Source organism: Xenopus laevis, chromosome 8L (assembly GCF_017654675.1).
Source record: "Xenopus laevis strain J_2021 chromosome 8L, Xenopus_laevis_v10.1, whole genome shotgun sequence".
Lineage (NCBI taxonomy): Eukaryota > Metazoa > Chordata > Amphibia > Anura > Pipidae > Xenopus > Xenopus laevis.
In genome coordinates, this window is record NC_054385.1 from 41,820,434 (window position 1) to 41,838,923 (window position 18,490).

The 18,490-nt window shown below is 40.2% G+C and overlaps 1 protein-coding gene and 1 long non-coding RNA gene across 6 annotated transcripts in view; one reads left to right on the forward strand and one right to left on the reverse strand.

Annotated features, from left to right (window-relative positions):
• Positions 1-18,490, forward strand: part of gab3.L (GRB2 associated binding protein 3 L homeolog) — a 144,854-nt gene that overhangs the window by 62,824 nt on the left and 63,540 nt on the right. For 3 of the 5 annotated variants that reach the window (XM_018229823.2, XM_018229824.2, XM_018229825.2), the window contains exon 1: positions 17,955-18,124. The exons of 1 other annotated variant lie outside the window; for it this stretch is intronic. Coding sequence is in view for 1 of the 4 variants with exons in the window: in XM_018229822.2 (XP_018085311.1) it covers positions 17,873-18,124 (252 nt within the window). In the remaining 3 variants the exon portion in view is untranslated. Of the gene's footprint in view, positions 1-17,803; positions 18,125-18,490 lie in introns of those variants that run through there. One more of the 5 variants, XM_018229822.2, reaches the window with a different exon arrangement.
• On the reverse strand, positions 6,599-17,895 carry LOC121397025. Its single transcript, XR_005963355.1, has 3 exons — positions 17,804-17,895; positions 17,154-17,305; positions 6,599-7,038 (listed from the first exon to the last, which is right to left on the reverse strand). It is a non-coding gene; the product is annotated as an uncharacterized LOC121397025 (long non-coding RNA).

Below are 18,490 nucleotides of genomic sequence, written 5' to 3' on the forward strand. Positions count from 1 at the left end.
TCACTTCTTGCACTTCCTTAAACCTGTGTTCAGCGCCGCTCAGTGCTGCTGAACAAAGCTCTTCTGCACCTATTGACACAGGAGAAACCTGAAACTAACGCCACCTTTGGACCACTCTGTAGTTCCAGTGTTCCCTCAGCGCCAAGAATAGGGTGCAGACATCATTTGCACACAGAATACCAGAAGTGACGCCAGACAGACTTCCAAAAATATTCTGTGCAACTACATTCATTTTTGCAAATGGGTCAGCAGCGTTGCCCCTTTGACACTGGAATTCTGGTAAACAAAACACTGTGATGTGTGAAAAAAAAGTAATATTTAGGGCTGCAGTTAGTTTTGTGCATGTAAGTGAATATGTGTGTGTATTTATATACATGTATATACACATACAGTACGTGTCAGCAGCCTTGCCCCTTTGACACTGGAATTCTGGGAAAAAACACTTGTGGGGGAAAAAACAGTAATATTTAGGGCTGCAGTTAGTTTTGTGAATATGTGTGTGTATTTATATACATGGTTATATGCTTGAGATTGCTCTTAGCTCACTGCACTTGTACGTACGTGTGACCTTTGTTAGTGCTTTTAGAAAGATATTGACAAAATGCACTTTTGCTTGGTAAGAAAAAATAGTATTTTGCATGCAGTTTCTATGGCACAGGTGGCAAATAATGTGTCAGGTGTGAAAGTTTGTAAGTAAAATGAATTTATTTTTATTCTGGAAACCTTTAACAAACTCTGGGGCAGATTCACTAACTGGCAAAAGTCGCCATCGACCGATTTGCACCCATCGCCACACTTCGCCCGGTGAAAATTCACTCAGACAACGCTAATTCGCTAAAATGTGGAGTTTTGTTGTGGACGCCGAACGCTGGTGACTTTTCGCTAGCATTACTTCGCCAATGTGAGCAATTCAAAGCGAAGATGCGTTAGCGTTCATTTCTGCATAGATTCGCTAGAGGTCTTGCGCTCAGGTTAATTTACATATGCCGCGAAATTTAAAGTTGAGTTTACTTTTAGTATGATGTAGAGAGTGATATTCTGAGACAATTTGCAATTGGTTTTCATTTGTTATTATTTAAGGTTTATGAGTTATTTAGCTTTTTATTCAGCAGCTCTTCAATTTGCATTATAAACAATTTGGTAGCTAGGGTCCAAATTACCCTAGCAACCATGCATTGATTTACATAAGAGACTGGAATATGAATAGGAGAGGACCTTACTAGAAAGATGAGCAATAAAAAGTAGCTATAATAAATGTGTAGCCTTACAGAGCATTTGCTTATCAAATGGGGGCAGTGACACCCATATGAAAGCTAGAAAGTGTCGGAAGAAAAAGACACATAATTATAAAACTATAAAAAATAAATAATGAAAAACAATGGAAAGGTTGCTTAGAATTGGCCATTCTTTTACATACTAAAAGTTTACTTAAAGGTGAACCACCCCTTTAAATTTGAATGGAATCTTTTGTTATATGTTGCACTGTTAATTACACAAGTCCTGGGAACCATAATAAAGACATTAGAGTTAATATAATGCCCTAAACATGAGCCCACTGTATAATCAATGTTCCATATGTTAGAAACTGGTTATCCAGGACATTTGCAGGCTATCACTCCAAAAAAAAGTAAAAGACGCCAGCGTTTTTTAAACTTTGATGCTTTTTCCACTAAAGAATATGATGTAAGTAACAGACGATTGAGCAAGATCTATGCACTCCAGTGCACTTTGCCTGGTCTGAGCTGGCAAAAGCAAGCCTGGCGAAAGAGGTAACGTTCAGTAAAATCCGCATTTTAGTGAATTTGTGGAGTAACGTCCATTCGCCAGAGCGAATTGTCGCCTGGCGATAGAGTGCGAATGAGATCTCTTTTGCTAGTGAATTGTCGCCTGCGCACGTTAATTGGCGATGTCCCTGCGGGCGGTAAAGCTGGCAAATTGTCGCTAGCATTTGCCACATGGCCCTGTAGTAAACCTGCCCCTCTGTGACCGTTACTATCACACTGAGCCCTGTGGGACATAAAATAGCACTCCTTACTGTTCATTTAAAAATAAAATAAATGGATTAAGCACTCTAACATGATTTTGGTGTGTGTGGCTCTTGATTTTTACTTGTTGCATGGATTAAAAACCTCACATATTTCATCATAATTCTCCCCTTATAAAGCTTAATGCTTATAATAAGCATCTCAAACAATATTCTTATTTTACAGTTAAGGGCTATAAACAAAGCATGCCGCAGCTGTACCCTGCCTCAAGACAAACAGCCCTGTTTATTATCACTTGGAATATGAATGCATTTACTGAGTGAAATCCCGAGCTGATAACAAAGCAACGTTTAACATGATATATCTGCGTTTTTCAAGCACAAACATCTAGTTGTGTTTGCTAAATGATTTGCTATGCTTCTGGAAATCATGCATACTGTATGCTGCTGCTTGTTGCAAGGTATAGCAATTACATTCTGTTGTCAGACCTAAACAGAACACAACAGTATGTAATGTCAGTGTATTTTTCAAGACAATGGATCTTAGAAATATCCCAAATGTATTGCTATTCAAAAACACAGGTACATTATTACTGGTTTAAGAATAAAATATTCAAAGTGTTTTGTCAAGATTACATTATTTAGAAATTTCAGTTATACCAGTGGTGGCACATGTTTAACATACTATTTTAAGGGGTAAAAAAGGGGTAAAAAAAATTTTTTGCCCATATTCCTAATAGTATAAGATCTGTGATACAGAAACCAATCATCCTGAAAGCTCTGAATTTATTGGGTCTGGGATTATTGGGTTATTGGGTCTGGGATTATATAGCAGTAAATTTAAAATAGTTTTGGTATCCTTGCAAATTTCATAATTAATCCTTATTGGTGGGGAAACAATACTATTGGTCTTATTTTTGAATAAATGCTTATTAGCAGATTTACAAATTCCAAATTATGGAAAGATCCCTTATCCAGAAAACCCCAGGTCCCGAACATTCTGGATAACAGGTCCCATACCTGCAGTGGGCACCAGTTGTTGGATTGTTAAACACTTTACTCTGAGGGAAGCTTGGTTACATAAAGCACTCATTAAAGAGTTTTGTAAGGATTTTCAACCTGCTGTAGTGCAATTCGCAAAATAAAAGTGCATTTCCCAGGATATTAGGTCTGAGATTATATAGTAGTAATTTTAAAATAGTTTTGGTACCCTTGTAAGTTTCCATCAAATCTTTTTTGTGAATTACAAAATTGCCTGACATTTTTTTGGACCATTCTATGATAAAAGAACTAAGCCAATTAATTGCTTGTTATAAATTAATGTAAAGTGATGTGTTACGTGCAGGCTTCATATAAATGATTGTAGATGGTAATTGCATCAGTATTCACTCCCTTGTCTGTAAAACCCTAAACACATTTTGGTGTAGTTAGTTGACTCATGGAGGTTTCTGTTTGACATTGCCCATGCCTCCTGCCATAATTTTCAATTGCATCCACCATGGACATGGACACACTGCTGCTTCAAAACGCTGAATTTTCAGAGCAGAATCCACCCTGTGTGTATGTGGTGCCAGGCAAATGCAAATGAAGAGGATGTCACGAGTTATAGTCACTAGCTTTAGGGGTATATTTATCAAAGAGTGAAGTTAGAGATGGCCACAGTCCTCTAGCGTGAAATTCCGCCACTCTCCGTTCATTTCTATGGGATTTTGAAAGGCGTATGAACTTTCACTTTCACCTATTAATAAATACTCTTTTAAAAATCCCATAGAAATGAATGGAGAGTGGCGGAATTTCACTCTAGATGACTGTGGTGATCTCTAACTTCATTCTTTAATAAATATACCCCTTAGTGTAGAGCAGGGATCCCCAAGTTTTTGAACTCGTGAGCAACATTCAGAAGTAAAAGGAGTTGGGGAGCAAAGCTAGCATGAAAAATGTTCTTGGGGTGCCATATAAGTGCTGTGATTGGTCATTTGGTAGCTCCTATGTGGATTGCCAACCTATATTGAGGCTCTGTATGGTTTTTATATTCTTGGGGTGCCATATAAGTGCTGTGATTGGTCATTTGGTAGCCCCTATGTGGATTGTCAACCTATATTGAGGCTCTGTATGGTTTTTATACAACCAAAACTTGCCTCCAAGCCTGGAATTCAAAAATAAGCTCTTGCTTTGAGGCCACTGGGAGCAACAGCCAAGGGGTTGGAGAGCAACATGTTGCTTGTGAGCTACTGGTTAGGGATCACTGGTGTAGAGGTTCCTATTTTTATGTTTATATATTTAGGAGGCTCAGTATAACTGCTTGCCTTGCCTTGGCTACTAGAAGAAGATAGTAGAAGTCAGCACTCAGCAATGGAAACTTTTGCAGTTGGGGTGCACGTCTCAGGTAGCCACTTCCACCTTGATACTCAATATTCCCAGGTAGACAGCACCACACATCCAGTCATGTTCCTTAAAAAGCCTTTATTAGCAAAATGGCTTTAGCAAGACAGAAATACAGCTGTATTTCTGTATGGTGCTGTCTACCTGGGAATATTAGCTACTAGAAGAACCACAAGTATCTTACAGTAGCAGTGCATGTTAAACAGGGGTGCTGCACCAATGAGGGGAGTTGAGAAACTCGCCTCAGGCAGCAGCACCCGACAGGTTACCAGGGGAGGCAAAAATGCACTTCGTGGTAACTTTAAGAGACGAATTTCTGTTTTTTTCCAAACTGGAAATTCAGCTCTTCTAACGCAGAGAATACAATTGTGCTTCTCTGCACTAGCACCCTGGATGCCACGGACCTCCCTGGCCCCCCTCCTCAGACAGCAAAGGGGCTAGAATAAGCCCTAATGTAACTAGTGACAGGCAAATAAATTTGCCAGACACTAATTTGCGTCTAAATTGCGCATATAGTCTCAAGCGAATTACTGTGCGAAACTGTGGCGACAATTCGTCTGAGAAAAATCCACCCTGTCTCAAAAAAAAAAAAAATGACTTTAATCCATTTGGACCAAATAGTCGCGCATATAAAAATCGACTTCAATGCATTTTGCAAAACGGCACAGATTCGGCCATTACGACCTGTAACACCATAACATGAAAATCTTTTATTTTCACACCCAGCAAATAAAATGTATCTCTCCAGTGCTGTTTTATATAAGAAAGGTTTTCATCTTATAGTTTTGTGTCTTTCCCCTTTATAACAAAAAGAACTGCATTCTAACAAACTTATCTGTTAACGGTTATGCAAATATGGACCCTACAGCTCTACTAGCATTTGAATGGCCTGTGGCTGTGTAGAAGCGTATTTATGCAAACTATAATACAGTTTCTGAAATAAACACACAACTTTCTCCAATGTATGTTTAAAGTACATTATATTTTTATGTATCTGTACAGTTATGTAAGTTACAGTTGTAATGCTATTTTGAGCTGTTTGAATGGGACATGATCCAGCTAAATACAGTAGTGCAAGGGTTACACTTGACTCTAACACGCAAGGCAATGCCTTTGCTATATGGAAGTTATGAAGGAAAGGTGTAGTGCCACTACCAATTCCATAGATGACAGTGCTAAAAAATGCAAATAAGGACCCCAGGTGGTTCTTGCAGCAACAAATAAAACAAAGTTTATTAACAACCCAATTATCCACAGGGTCATACTCCAGAGAGGCAATGTATGGCAAGATGTTACAGTACCTGGACAAGCAAAGACAGTATTAAGATTAAGGTACACCTCTATGATGGAATGCCCCGTCGTGGTCAAGATCCCATACAGTGGAAATGATCAGGGAGAATAATCTAAACCTAATTCTCTATTCAACTGCAGTTCCTTCACTTTAGGCAGACTCAGAGCCTAGGGGAGAGCTACTCCCTACTACAAATCCTTGTTGGAGCATAGGCTGCTAATTCTTATCAACCTGTCCATCTCACTCTCCTAGAGAGTGTCACTGGCTGGCCTCATTCATGGGATCCCTGCTTTCCAACTTTCACTAGAGTTACAGGTCCCTCTATGGCAGAACAGCTTTACTGGGACGTGGTTTTTTTTCCCGGGCCCAATAGGAAAGATGCAACTGGGTCATCAACTCAAGGCCAAAGAGAGAGAGAGACACCACCAAGCAAACACCGTCAGGAAGTGGTCATAGGCCTTGTAGGCCAATAATAGTAATATATAACTTAAGTAACTAGATACATGGGCATCTGCCCAGTAACTAGGAAAATGAGAAAGTGTAGGGATTTATGCCATGGGGCAGAATAAACCTATGGGTCCCTACACAGTAATAAGTATAAGGCTTAAAGGGGAACTATCGCGAAAATGAAAATGTAATATTAGCTTCAGCATACTGAAATAAGAAACTTTCTAAATACAATCGATTAAAAAAAAATTTGTACCGTTTCTGAAACAATCAAGTTTATTTTCACATTGTTCTCTCAGCATATGTTTCTCCTCATCCTGTCTTCATTCAGGAGTTGGGTGTCAGGTGAATGATCCAATATATCTTATAGGGGGGCTCCTTTTGCCTAGAAGATGTATTAGAGCTCACTCAAATAACTGATTCCAGTAAAAAGTCACCAGAAATCCTGTCTCTCTACATGCAGAATTTGTGCAAAAGGCAGTTATTTTGTTAGATTTTGTTTGTACTGGAATCAGCTGTTTGAGTGAGCTCTAATACATCTGCCCCCCTATAAGATATATTGAATCTTTCATCTTTAACTTGCTGAGTAAGCTTAATGGATTGTTGAACTGATTAGTGGTGTGATATAGCCACGGTAAAGATGTTACAGCCATATTCTGGATACTTGTTCCAGCTTGAAATAAATGGCCTCCTTGATTTCAGACCAGTTGTCTTCTATATTATTTTCTTTGCTCTGTGTCTCCCTTCTGTTTGTCAGTCTGGTATTTCTACTTGACCCTGTTGTTGTTGTTTTGACAAAGGCCCAGCCAGAGTAATAGCAAGTATTTTAATCTCTTGTGACAGGTTTGTATTCCTTGTCCTCAGCATTCTCAGGTTTGTAGCTCTTGTGAACCAATGAACCATTTCTTCCATGTGAAGGTTTGTGCAGGATTTTCTGCAAAATAAAATGCAAACCTTTTAAAGCAATGAAGGTGTGCTCTCCGGCTATTCTCTTCTTTACTCAGAACTTTTGCATTCTGGCATGGGGTCTGCAGCTCGTTAAGAAGCAGTTAATACACAGACAACTTAATCTAATTTGCTATAAAACACTGTCATACATTCAAGTTCATGGGACTACCTCTTTGAGTTAAATTTATTGAACCCAATGCTGCTGAGGCCCTTTGTCAGTGTTATTGAAGTCCCAAAGATTTCACCAGGTCTAGTAACCCACGGCAACTAATCCAGTAACTACTACTCATTGCGGTATCGCTTACCCTTTATTTGAAAGTCTTATTTACATTTACTGCCCTGCTGTGCTGCGTAACTTGGTGGAGCGAGATAAATAAATGATGAAGACGATGATGATGCCTAGAGATGCTTTCATCTGATTTATTTATGAGAGTGAAATGTAAGGAAGCCAGTGAATTTGCATTAATGTATGAAACTGAAACCACTAAAGCTGTATCCCCAAAAGCATATACAGGTATGGCTCCAGTTATCCAGAATGAATGACCTTTTAATTACAAATAATAGTTCATACGTTATGAACAAAGTGCTGGCGCAGCAATACAAAAACATAGCTGCTGCAGAGTCCGAGAGGTAGTTCATGTTGCACCCATCTGTTTCTGCATACAACCTAATGGAGCCTAATGCAAAGCTCTAAACTCTCCCATATTTTTCAATTTTTTTTTATATACTGGGCTTGAGCAAAGCACGAGGCATGGTTGAGGCACAACATAGTGGGTAACACATGGCCAAAAATCTCACTTAAATCACCACCACAAAGTTGGCATCTCTGCAAATCTCTGCAGATGTTACAGTATTAGATTGGGCTAAAAAACACTCTTAATTTTGCTACACTACCAGCAAAATTTCTCATACTCCTACATATTATTCAGGGCTGAAGGCATGATAGAATCGATAGTTCAACAATATTATGGCTGTATTTGTAAACCAAAAGTGCCCATAAAAGTATTTCTCCAGCTTTCCAGGAGCAGAAGCCTACAACATAATCTTTATGTATCTGGCTCTGTGTTTTTTGGTCCTGCAATGGACAATGATCTTGCCTCATTTTGTGCATGCAGCATAGATCAAAGTGAGACTTGGAACCAAAAATCAATGGTGCCAGCATGGTGGAACTTTTATATTGGTGCTATAAGATCCCTGACATTTAAGGGGTTATTTATCAAAGGTCGAGTGTTAGAGGTTTTTTTTTTTACCTCAATTGAACTCGAATGACCTCAAAACTTGAATGGTATCTTATTAAAGAAAAAACTTGATGTCTAAAATTCGAATGAATGTTACCGACCCGAAAACTCAGATTGAATGCGAACCGAACTTGAATCGATTTTTCTTCTGAAAAAAAATTGGAATGTCAGAAGGCTATTAAGATCTTCAAAAATGTCAACAGACCTCTGCCATTGATTTCTACTTAAACTCGGCAGGTTTTAGGTTGCGTACTATTGAATTCGAGTTATTTCCAGGGTTGAGGTTTGATAAATCTCGAATTCGAGTTTGGCTTTTTATCAACTGGAAAATGGGAGTTTTGACCAAAAAGCCAACTCAAAAATTCAAATTTACCATTTGACCCTTAGTAAATCTGCCCCTTAAACGCTTAAACACATTTTTTTACCATTTACATTTTTTAGAGGTAGAAGAGATGATGTGGACGTTTAAAGTATTTCCTCAACGGCACTTCTAACCCCTAGCCAGTTGTTTGCCACAGCCCTGTAAATTGGTGGCTTTTAGTGACAGCTAGAGGTTCCACACCTTTTATGTGCCCTCCAGTTTCTCTAAATCCCCCATCAGTTTAATAAGAAACCAGATATTTTGAGTATATAATTGTATTTAATTATAATACACTATATATTCTTATTAACAGTGCTTAGTGATGTCACTTGGGTCACCTATGTATTATAAAAATAAAAAAACTATGTACCCCCTGTTGCAAGTTATTAGTTATGTAAAGGCATGAGGCCAAATGCTTCTACAAAAGACTTCTAATATCCTATATTTTACAGTTCAGTATAGTTTCAGTAAAGTGGAATCTCATGATTTCAGGACTTCATGAGCACTGAAACAAGATAGTTGTTGGTGAGAGTCTGGCAATTCACCAATTTTAAGTGGAAATGCTGGTTTGTGTCCGTTGGTTGGGCTGCAAATATTTTCTTTTATTAAGGGCACATTTTACTGTACGTGTATATTGTTTACACCACTGTACCATGGAAACCCATTCATAGAATTAAGTTAGAAAAAAGAGAGAGATAAAGGGTAACTGATGCAAAGTAAACAAGACTAGAGTGTTTTAAAAACATTTTACAGCATCTTTTTTTAACAGATAAGTACACACTGCTGTTTAAGACTGTAAATTATTTTAACAGTTGTACAATGTAAGACTGCTGTGCCAGTTCCCATGACCAGCAGCCCTTTGCCTCTAAACTTTAGAGCCCTTCTGTGCTCCCACACTTTTTGTGTGATCCACGTGTCTCCCAGTGTGATGCACCAGTTAAGCTGCCCCCTGGACATAGGGTACCGATGCCAGTCCATCGAGTGTCTTGTAACCTGAGGCATGCTTTCGAGCAGCCTGGAATTGGGAAAGGAGAACTGAGCTGGAGAATAGTGGAAGATATGTTGGGGGGGCAGTTTAGCTTTAACAGCATTGGTGAGCTGGGGTTAGGGAAAAGCAAAAAAGGTAGCAACATGACTGATAACTATAAAGAAAGGCGTGTTAATGAGTAACAAAAGTACTGCTAACAGATATGTACCTCTCTGAAAGCTTAATTAGGATCCTAAGTGTATAGAGACGCCATACCCTTCTGCCTCCCTCTTTCTCGCTACAAGACCTCATCTTGGGGAATCCCTATGCCTCCTAGTTTTCAACACATGGGTGAAGTGCTTTAGCCCTGAAAATGCCTGTCCAAGCATCTCTGTTTATGCAGAGACCCTTGTTTTGGCACACAAAAGGTCTGGCCATTTATTTTTGGATTGGCCTGTCAGAATACCAAATGAATGCCCAGTGGGCAGGGCCCTTGTGGGTTCCAGCCATGACAACTTTCACCAACCCTTCCTTATTTGAGTGTTTCATTATCTACATCTCTATTCAGCCTCTCTCTAGCCTGGACATCAAACTTCCTTGTAGTACTGGAGACAGTGGACTTGATATGAGGCAAATTATTATTATTTATCTTTACATTCATCCCTTCTTGATTCATTTTAAGTCTGTCATTCAAATTACTAAGCGGCTGCTTGATTCAATTACCCTAGCAACCATTGGGAAGATTTAAATAACTTATTCAGAGAGGAATAAGATTGAATCGAAAATGTAGGCCTTTTCACCCATTTATAAAGCTTCAGCAAGCTGGGGGATAGTAAAGTAATAGTAAAGGAAGTGTTTCCTAAATGAATAACGTTACATTATTATTTCAGTTTCACATTAATTCAGAACTATTTTCTTCAAACCGTGATACAAAGTGATTTAAAGGCTATAGGGTTAATTTACAGGTGGCTGGGCAGAGTCAAAAGTGTCAGTGGGTGAGTCTTTTCTGTGTGCTTTCCTTATGAATACAGTACTGCCTTAATTTCTGTCATTATAGGGAAGGCTACCCAGGGCCGTCATACAAAATAATAAGGCCCCGTAGTGCTTACTTAACAGGCTTCTCCACCCAGGGGCATTGGGATATTAGCCCACTGCCTGCCAACTAAGTAGAATGGCATCCCAAATGAAAAAAAATAGCACCTATAGTGGGGGCTTGACTGCACCTTTAATCCACCACCTTGATCCACGCACTATTAAGCCAATACAGTGCTCACTCTAGTTGCAAGCTCCTCATTTGCAGTCCACAAATTTAAAGTTTTCTTTTAACGAAACAGATTCAATTCCTCAAGTGGTCATAATTACGGAAAAATTGAGGGCTAAAAAACATGACATTTGCATCCACAGTTTCACTGCTCTTGTGGTCCTAAATGCCCCTTTATATCATTCATAGCAAGAGGCAAATATAGGGAACTGGTTTGTCAGCGAATCATTAGTATTATTCTTCTTTATTTATCTAGCGCCGACATGTTCTGCAGAGCTTTACAGCGATTATATATATATCAGTCTCTTCCCCAGTATAGATAACAATCTATGTCCTTGTCTATGTACAGTGTATATTATATGTATAAATACTAAGGAGTAGTGTAGGGAAAATTATGACAGATTTGTTCTTTTCTGTACTTTCAGTTTTTCCCTGCTCTTGTTAATACTTATCATCATGAGAAAATCCATCTTTTTCTCTCATTTGTGTCCTTGCTCCACATTAGCAGATGTAAATTTTGTTGCACTTAACTCAAATGATAGCTTTATTCCCACAGCAGAAGAATAGCGCGCACACACACACACTGCCGCCACCAGTAAAAGCCTGGCCAAGTAGATATATTCCAGCTGTCCTCCATACGCAGATCCATTCCCACATATCTTTCACTTTGCTCTTAAGAAAACATTTTTTTTAATAACAGCATAAATTGCAATCCAAAAATAATTTTAATTACCAAATAAGTATATTATTGCATAAGAGAACTATGCAAACACACACTGTGGTGGAGTTAGACACGGTAGAATTTTGCACCTTTGTAAATATCTTCCATGGTGAGAATGCATCTAGATATACTATGGGGTCAGTATCAATTAGGGTGACATTTGGACAGAAAACTTATTTGCCCACACCCCAATGTTTTTCTAAATCTGAAACCTTTTTAATAACTAAGATGGAGGCCTGACCAGGGAAATTAATAACCGGGAAAAATAAGAAATACATTAGCATTCCTGCTACTGCTTCCCATACTGGTCAAAGCCTACGTTTAAAATGTTCGTTCTTGTAAGTGACTCATGAAGTATAGTGTATGTATTGTGTACTCATACAGGCAGGTTAATCAGCTCCTGATCGTCGTCATTATTTCATTATTATTCATTTTTCATCATTATGTTTACACTATATTGTCGCAAGTTAGTCAGCACAATAATTTATAATAGGGATACAGAATAAAAAAAAAATAGCATCTGTGGGTCACTTTGCCTCCCATGTCTCATATCTCTCATCGTTTCTGCCCCGCGTGTCTTTCATCGTCCTTCCATGCTTTCCACTAGCTGTCACCCCCATCCAGCTGGCAAAAATGCAGTTCTGCCCCTCTCACCTGTCGCTTGGGGGATTCCCATCTAATGTAAGCAAGGCAGGGGCAGCAGTGTATGCTCAATTGTGGGGCACAATGAGCTCAGGGGATGTGGTGTGCACCAACTAGCTCATTAAATCCCACCCAGAGAAGAATCTGAAGAGATATGTAAGTAGATTGCTGTGCAGCCATCTGTATGTGGGCTGAATCCAGGCAGGAGATGTGAGATCTGGGCTTTATCTCTCCGCCAGTGATGTGTTCATTTTCTCTTTCCCACGGCATCCTTCTGCCCTCGCTGGCTTACTATTAGCAGTGTCATGTGCAGGAGTCAGTCCCACTAAGTGAATAAATGGCTTTGCTGAATTTCATAATTTTTTCCCCCAAATCTAAAGGGTAAAATCCGAGAATTCTAGTCTTTCAGTCCAGTTCTTCTTCAGCAATCTATAAGGCCTGTAGTGTATAACTACTCTCCTGAACCAAAAAAAACATTGGTTTTGGCAAAAGTGGACAGTGTTTTACTAAAACTTCAACAAAATCACATCAATAGAAAAAACAGACCCTCCAAATTCCAATTTAAGGGAACACTACACAATGCAGCATTGCAAATAAAACATGCATGTTGGATTCAGGCCATTTTCTTTTCTCTGTCTCTGCACAGTTTTATGTGGCCTGCATGCTGATAAACTTATTTGGTCCTTACCATTGGGGTGCAAGACTATGCACTACTCCATGGTGTATATTTATCAAAGAGTGAAGTTAGAGATCACCACAGAGCGTAAGTTTGCCACTCTCCATTCATTTCTATGGGATTTTTAAAAGAGTATTTATCAATGGGTGAAAGTGAAAGTTCATCTTTGATAAATACGTCTTTCAAAAACCCATAGAAATGAATGACTGGTGGACTTTATAGCAGACTGTGGCGATCTTTGATAAATATACCCCCAAGACTTTTCTGCAATAAGGAAAAACAGCTGAGCCTATCTGTCTCTTACCAGGCCAGCATAGCATCATCTGTACTTTTGGTATACTGTCTCTTTGCCAGGTATACCTGTTCACCATAAATCTTCCCAGCAGCTCTAACTAACACACAGTGAACATAGAAATGGTCCACTATCTATTGATGAATGCCTTTTTTGCTCAACTGTGTGAAGAAGGATATTAAGTTTTAGCATTTAACGTAAGGCCATTTGATGTAAGCCCTAAAAGCTGCTGAAAGCCATTACCCTAGATCAGTGATCCCCAACCAGTAGCTCGTGAGCAACATGTTGCTCTCCAACCCCTTGGATGTTGCTCTCAGTGTCCTCAAAGCAGGTGCTGATTTTTGAATTTCAGGCTTGGAGGCAAGTTTTGGTTATATAAAAACCAGGTGCACTGCTAGAGTCTCAATGTAGGTTGGCAATCCACATAGGGGCTACCAAATGGCCAGTCACAGCCCTTTTTTGGCACCCCAAGAAATTTTTTCATGCTAGTGTTGTTGCTTCCCAACACCTTTTTCTTCTAAATGTTGCTCACGAGTTCAAAAGGTTGGGGATCCCTGCCCTAGATGCTATATCAGATGCCCAGTTGCTAGCAGTTTCTGTGACTGCCCTAGTTATTTCACTGTTGCCAAGCCTGTCCTGAAATGCTGCTCTTTTAAGGATTGTTCTTAACTTTAAAATAGTCAAATCTATCCTAATAATAATGGACATGCCAGTAAGAAGTCCTGCTTTGTTTAGAGTTAAACTAATCCAAGATTCTTTGCTTAGCTCATCAGTTTTTCATCTCCACATGATACATTACAACACAGGTTGTGACAGTTTGACTTGACCAGCTGCATTCCAGAGGACAATGTATTGTGCATTAGTAGCTCACATAAGCGTAGTGCCTCATTACAGGCTATGCAAAAAGCAACTTTGAAAAGAACTCAAAAACATCACTGCAAGCCTGTTGTAAAGTTACAATTAATACTGCCAGCCTATCTCTAGTTATGGGCTTCCTGATATCTCTACAAACACAACTGTCATGCTCATCCCTACATGATGTGAGCCATTCTGAATTCTAGAGGGATCAGAGGTTCCAAGCATTTTTGACAAAAAAACACATTGGTGCCAGAGCCGAAGCACCAGATGCCCTAAACTTTTATAGCGTAGCAGGCAATCAATATCCGGTTCCCATGTGAAGGAAGGAAGTCATGCTTCCCAGCTGCTTTTATACCTGGTCTATGTATTAGCAACCACGGATTCCTTAATGAGATAATTTCCCTGGTAGCGATAAAAAGAGGTTAGGATATATTTTGCACTGTTTGTTGGCTGTAGGAACCACTCTGTAAAGCATTGCCATGTTGCCCTTTGCCCTAAATAAATGTTCAATACCAAACATCTGAGGACTAGATGTCTTAACAGGTATATAATATATGACAAGTTTTTGATTGCTGAAACAACACTTTAGTGTAGTCAAAGGACACCTAGCTTTGGGCCATTCCTCTGCACACCATCTTTTTCTTTTTTTTTTTTTGCAACAGTTGGTTAATTGTCTCTCTCGGCTTTTCCTCTGGTAATTTACATAGCCCTTTATCGAAATATATCTCAGTTTCTAAAAATGTTAGCCTAGAAGTAGGTTGCACTGACTTCCTCTCTGCAATGGGCACTCAGAGAGGATGCTTAAATTCTCTGCACAAATGGTTCATCTGCTGGGGCCAACTTAAAGGAAACCATCTGAATAATGGGCACTACACTTTATGTTTGTTGTCTACTCCAAACACCAGTGCATGAATGAACTGAATTTCTCAAAATTAGCACATGAGATAGAACATCCCATTGTAAATATTTAAACACCACTGAATTTCCAGCCCATTAGGTAAAAACTGCTTGGGTGTAATTGCAAACATGCCAGTGTTTGCAAGCATAGCCCATATTCCACCCTGTGTGCATCCTAAAAAGATTTACCATAAACTTTGCAAGGATAAACATCTTTCCATCAGACAGAGCAATTTTAATCAACCTCACATTAGACTTAAAATTATTTTTTGCTGTCCCTTGGACGCTCTGCTGCCCTTCTTGACTGGAGCCTTCATGAGCATTTACTGATGATTCTTGCTGTTTTGGTAAGTGTCCCTCTGAGAATGATATGGCCTTTGTACCACTCCCACAGTGACGTAACAAATGTAGCCCAGGCCTGAGTGCAGGATGTGCAGTATGGCCCCCTGCTAGAATAATGCCTGTCGCACTGTGAACAAACTTGTGCGAAAAATCCCTAGCCCTCCCATACACGATTTACTCTTTTCATGGCTTCGGCAGGCCCCAAGGAGGTGCAATCACCCCCACACACACACAACCCCAGTAGTTATACCACGGCACCCAGAGATCCAAAAACCTACAAGCTCTGATCCTAGTGATAGGGGTTCTATCCCCAAAGAAAACCCTGTTGTGGTTATCGTGTTCCCCAAGGTCCCCATGTGGCCAATGACAGGATATCTGACAAATTGGAATTAAAATATTTCCTCCTTGAGAGTTAATGAGTTGTGCTAATCATGGGCAGCTGTACAGAGTTTAAATTAGTAATGGGACCTATGAGGTTAATGCTGGGAATGCCAACAATTGCATTGTTGGGAGTGGTGCATGGGTTGGCAGTGATGTGGTTAATACTGATATATGTTCATTAGCGGAGAAAGGGATGGGAAGATTCCCCAGCATTACCGTTTTCAGGGACTTTGCTGATTTACTAATGGGGCGTTACTTCGCTAGCGAAGGAAAAAGACGTTAGTGGTGATTCGTACTCAGCATTTCAGGTCAGTCGAATTTCCACTCTGGCGAATGGACGTTACTCTGCAAATTCAACAAGATGCGGATTTTACTGAACGTTATCTCTTTAGCCAGACTTGCTTTCGCCAGCTCAGACCAGGCGAAGTGCACTGGAGTGCATAGATCGTCCTCATTCTTCTGTTACTTACATCATATTTTAGTGGAAAAAGTTTCAAGAAAATGATGGCGTCTTTTCCTTTTTTCAGAGTGATAAAGTCCTTATAAATTTTTTTGGGTAACCAGGTTCCCCCAAACATTTTCTAACATATGGAACATAAACTATACAGTGGGCTCATGTGTAGGGCATAATAACAACTCTATTTTCTTTATTAAGGTCCCCTGGACTTGTGTAATGTAATGTATTTGCTGCAACATATACGTCCATTCCACTTTAAATATCCCACCATATGAAAATTAGCCTGAGCGAAGACCTCTAACGAAGTTGCGCTAGGCAGAATTGAATGCTAGCGCATCTTCGCTTTGATTTGCTCGCATTGCCGAAGTAACATTAGAAAAAATTCACCAGCGTTTGGCGCCCTGGATGCAACTTCGCATTTTAGTAAGTGTTGTCTGAGTGAATTTTCACCTGGCGAAGTGTTGCGATGGCTGCGAACCCTTTGCTGGCAAATTTTCGCTGCTTAGTAAATTTACCCCTATGTGGTGTAGGGCACTCCTAGAAGTAATGTCACAGGAGGCGCCTAATGGTCTCTGGCTGGGGTGTGTTACTGTGGCAGTAGTAAGGTCGAATGGCATAACTGGGGCCACGTACATATTTATTATGCTGTGTAAAAAAACAGCAGGATAATACACAACACATCCCCAGGCTTCACTGTGTACTTCCTGTTTTTTTCTTAGAGTGGATTCCGCCACAAGCAATGTAAAATAACAAATTTGGAGTTACACAAGCCTTGATGAAGTCGTCATTTATTTTACACAGCTTTTTACACATTTTCCATTTTATTTGGTTTGGGAAGTGATACGGTGAATAACATAATCTGAGAGGGGGGTTAATGGAGCAGCTTGTAGAACAGCAAAAGACTGGGGATGATGGTGTGGCCTGGGAAGAGGAAAGGAATGGTTGCTAATGGGGATGATGGTGCTGGGATGGTAAGGTGGAAGGGCACATTAGGAGATAAACACTTACATTCATGGATGCAGTCTGGATTTTAGTGCCTTCCTGAAGTGACGATACATCATAGTTTTTCATGTCAACCTCTTTCTTGTCTGCTCCTTAAGAGAAATAGTGTCCTGCTGCTGCTGTTTGTGCTGGGCTCCTTGCTGCTGCCGCTCCATTTTCTAGGGAAATGCTTAGCTCAGTTACATTACACAGGTGACCACAGAAAAATCGCAGCTTAGCTTGGACCCCCCCCCCCCTATGTGCACGTCTACTTCAAGTACCTGTGTTATCATAGCCTCTCCCCCAAGTTTAGCCACCCCTGCAGCAGCCCATTATTTCCAAACAAAACCCCTCCAGACCAGTTGTATTGGCGGATTACACCCACAGCCCTTATGGAGCTTCATTTGTATGCACTGCACTATTTTAGTGCTTCCAAGGCTATAGTGAGGTAAATAGAAACGGTACTTTATATAGATAATATTACAAGTTTTTGGCAATGAAATGTAGCAATGGTTTTGTCCCCTGTTTCTAGAATCCAAGACAAAAAAATATACACCATCATTTTAATGAAATATTTCGCTTTAAACATGCCTCGCATGTCTCTCATCCCCCTTCCATGCTTTCCACTAACTGTCACCCCCACCCAACTGGCAGAAGTGCAGTTCTACCCCCCTCACCTGTCGCTTGGGGGCTCCCATCTGCTGTAAACAAGGCAGGGCAGCAGTGCACGTGCAGTGTTTGTGTTTATGAGGCAGTCTGTCTGGATCACGTGCCTGGGGAGGGGAGCTGGCTGTGTCACTGATCAATGTCTTCTTGACTTCCTTCTTGTGATAGAGCAGCGGCAGGCTCAGTCACACACAGCCGCTCTCAGGGTTAGGAAGGAGCAGAGCACACTGGATTATTCTGTCTCTGTTCGGCGGGGCACAATGAGCTCGGGGGACGTGGTGTGCACCGGCTGGCTCATTAAATCCCCCCCAGAGAAGAAGCTGAAGAGATATGTAAGTAGATTGCTGTGCAGCCATCTGTATGTGGGCTGAATCCAGGCAGGAGATGTGAGATCTGGGCTTTATCTCTCTGTCAGTGATGTGTTCGTTTTCTCTTTCCCACGGTATCCTTCTGCCCTCGCTGGCTTACTATTAGCAGCGTCATGGCCATGTCCTCTGTGCAGGAGTCAGTCCCACTAAGTGAATATATGGCTTTGCTGAATGTTATTATTTTATCCCCCAAATCTAAAGGGCAAAATCAGACAATTGTTATGGGTGTTAAGTTTTCTATCTCTTCTGTCTTATCTGTCCAGCTCTTCTTCCTCCATCTATTAGGTGCTTACAGGGCTGCAGTGGGCTAAGTAGAAATGGTACCTTATA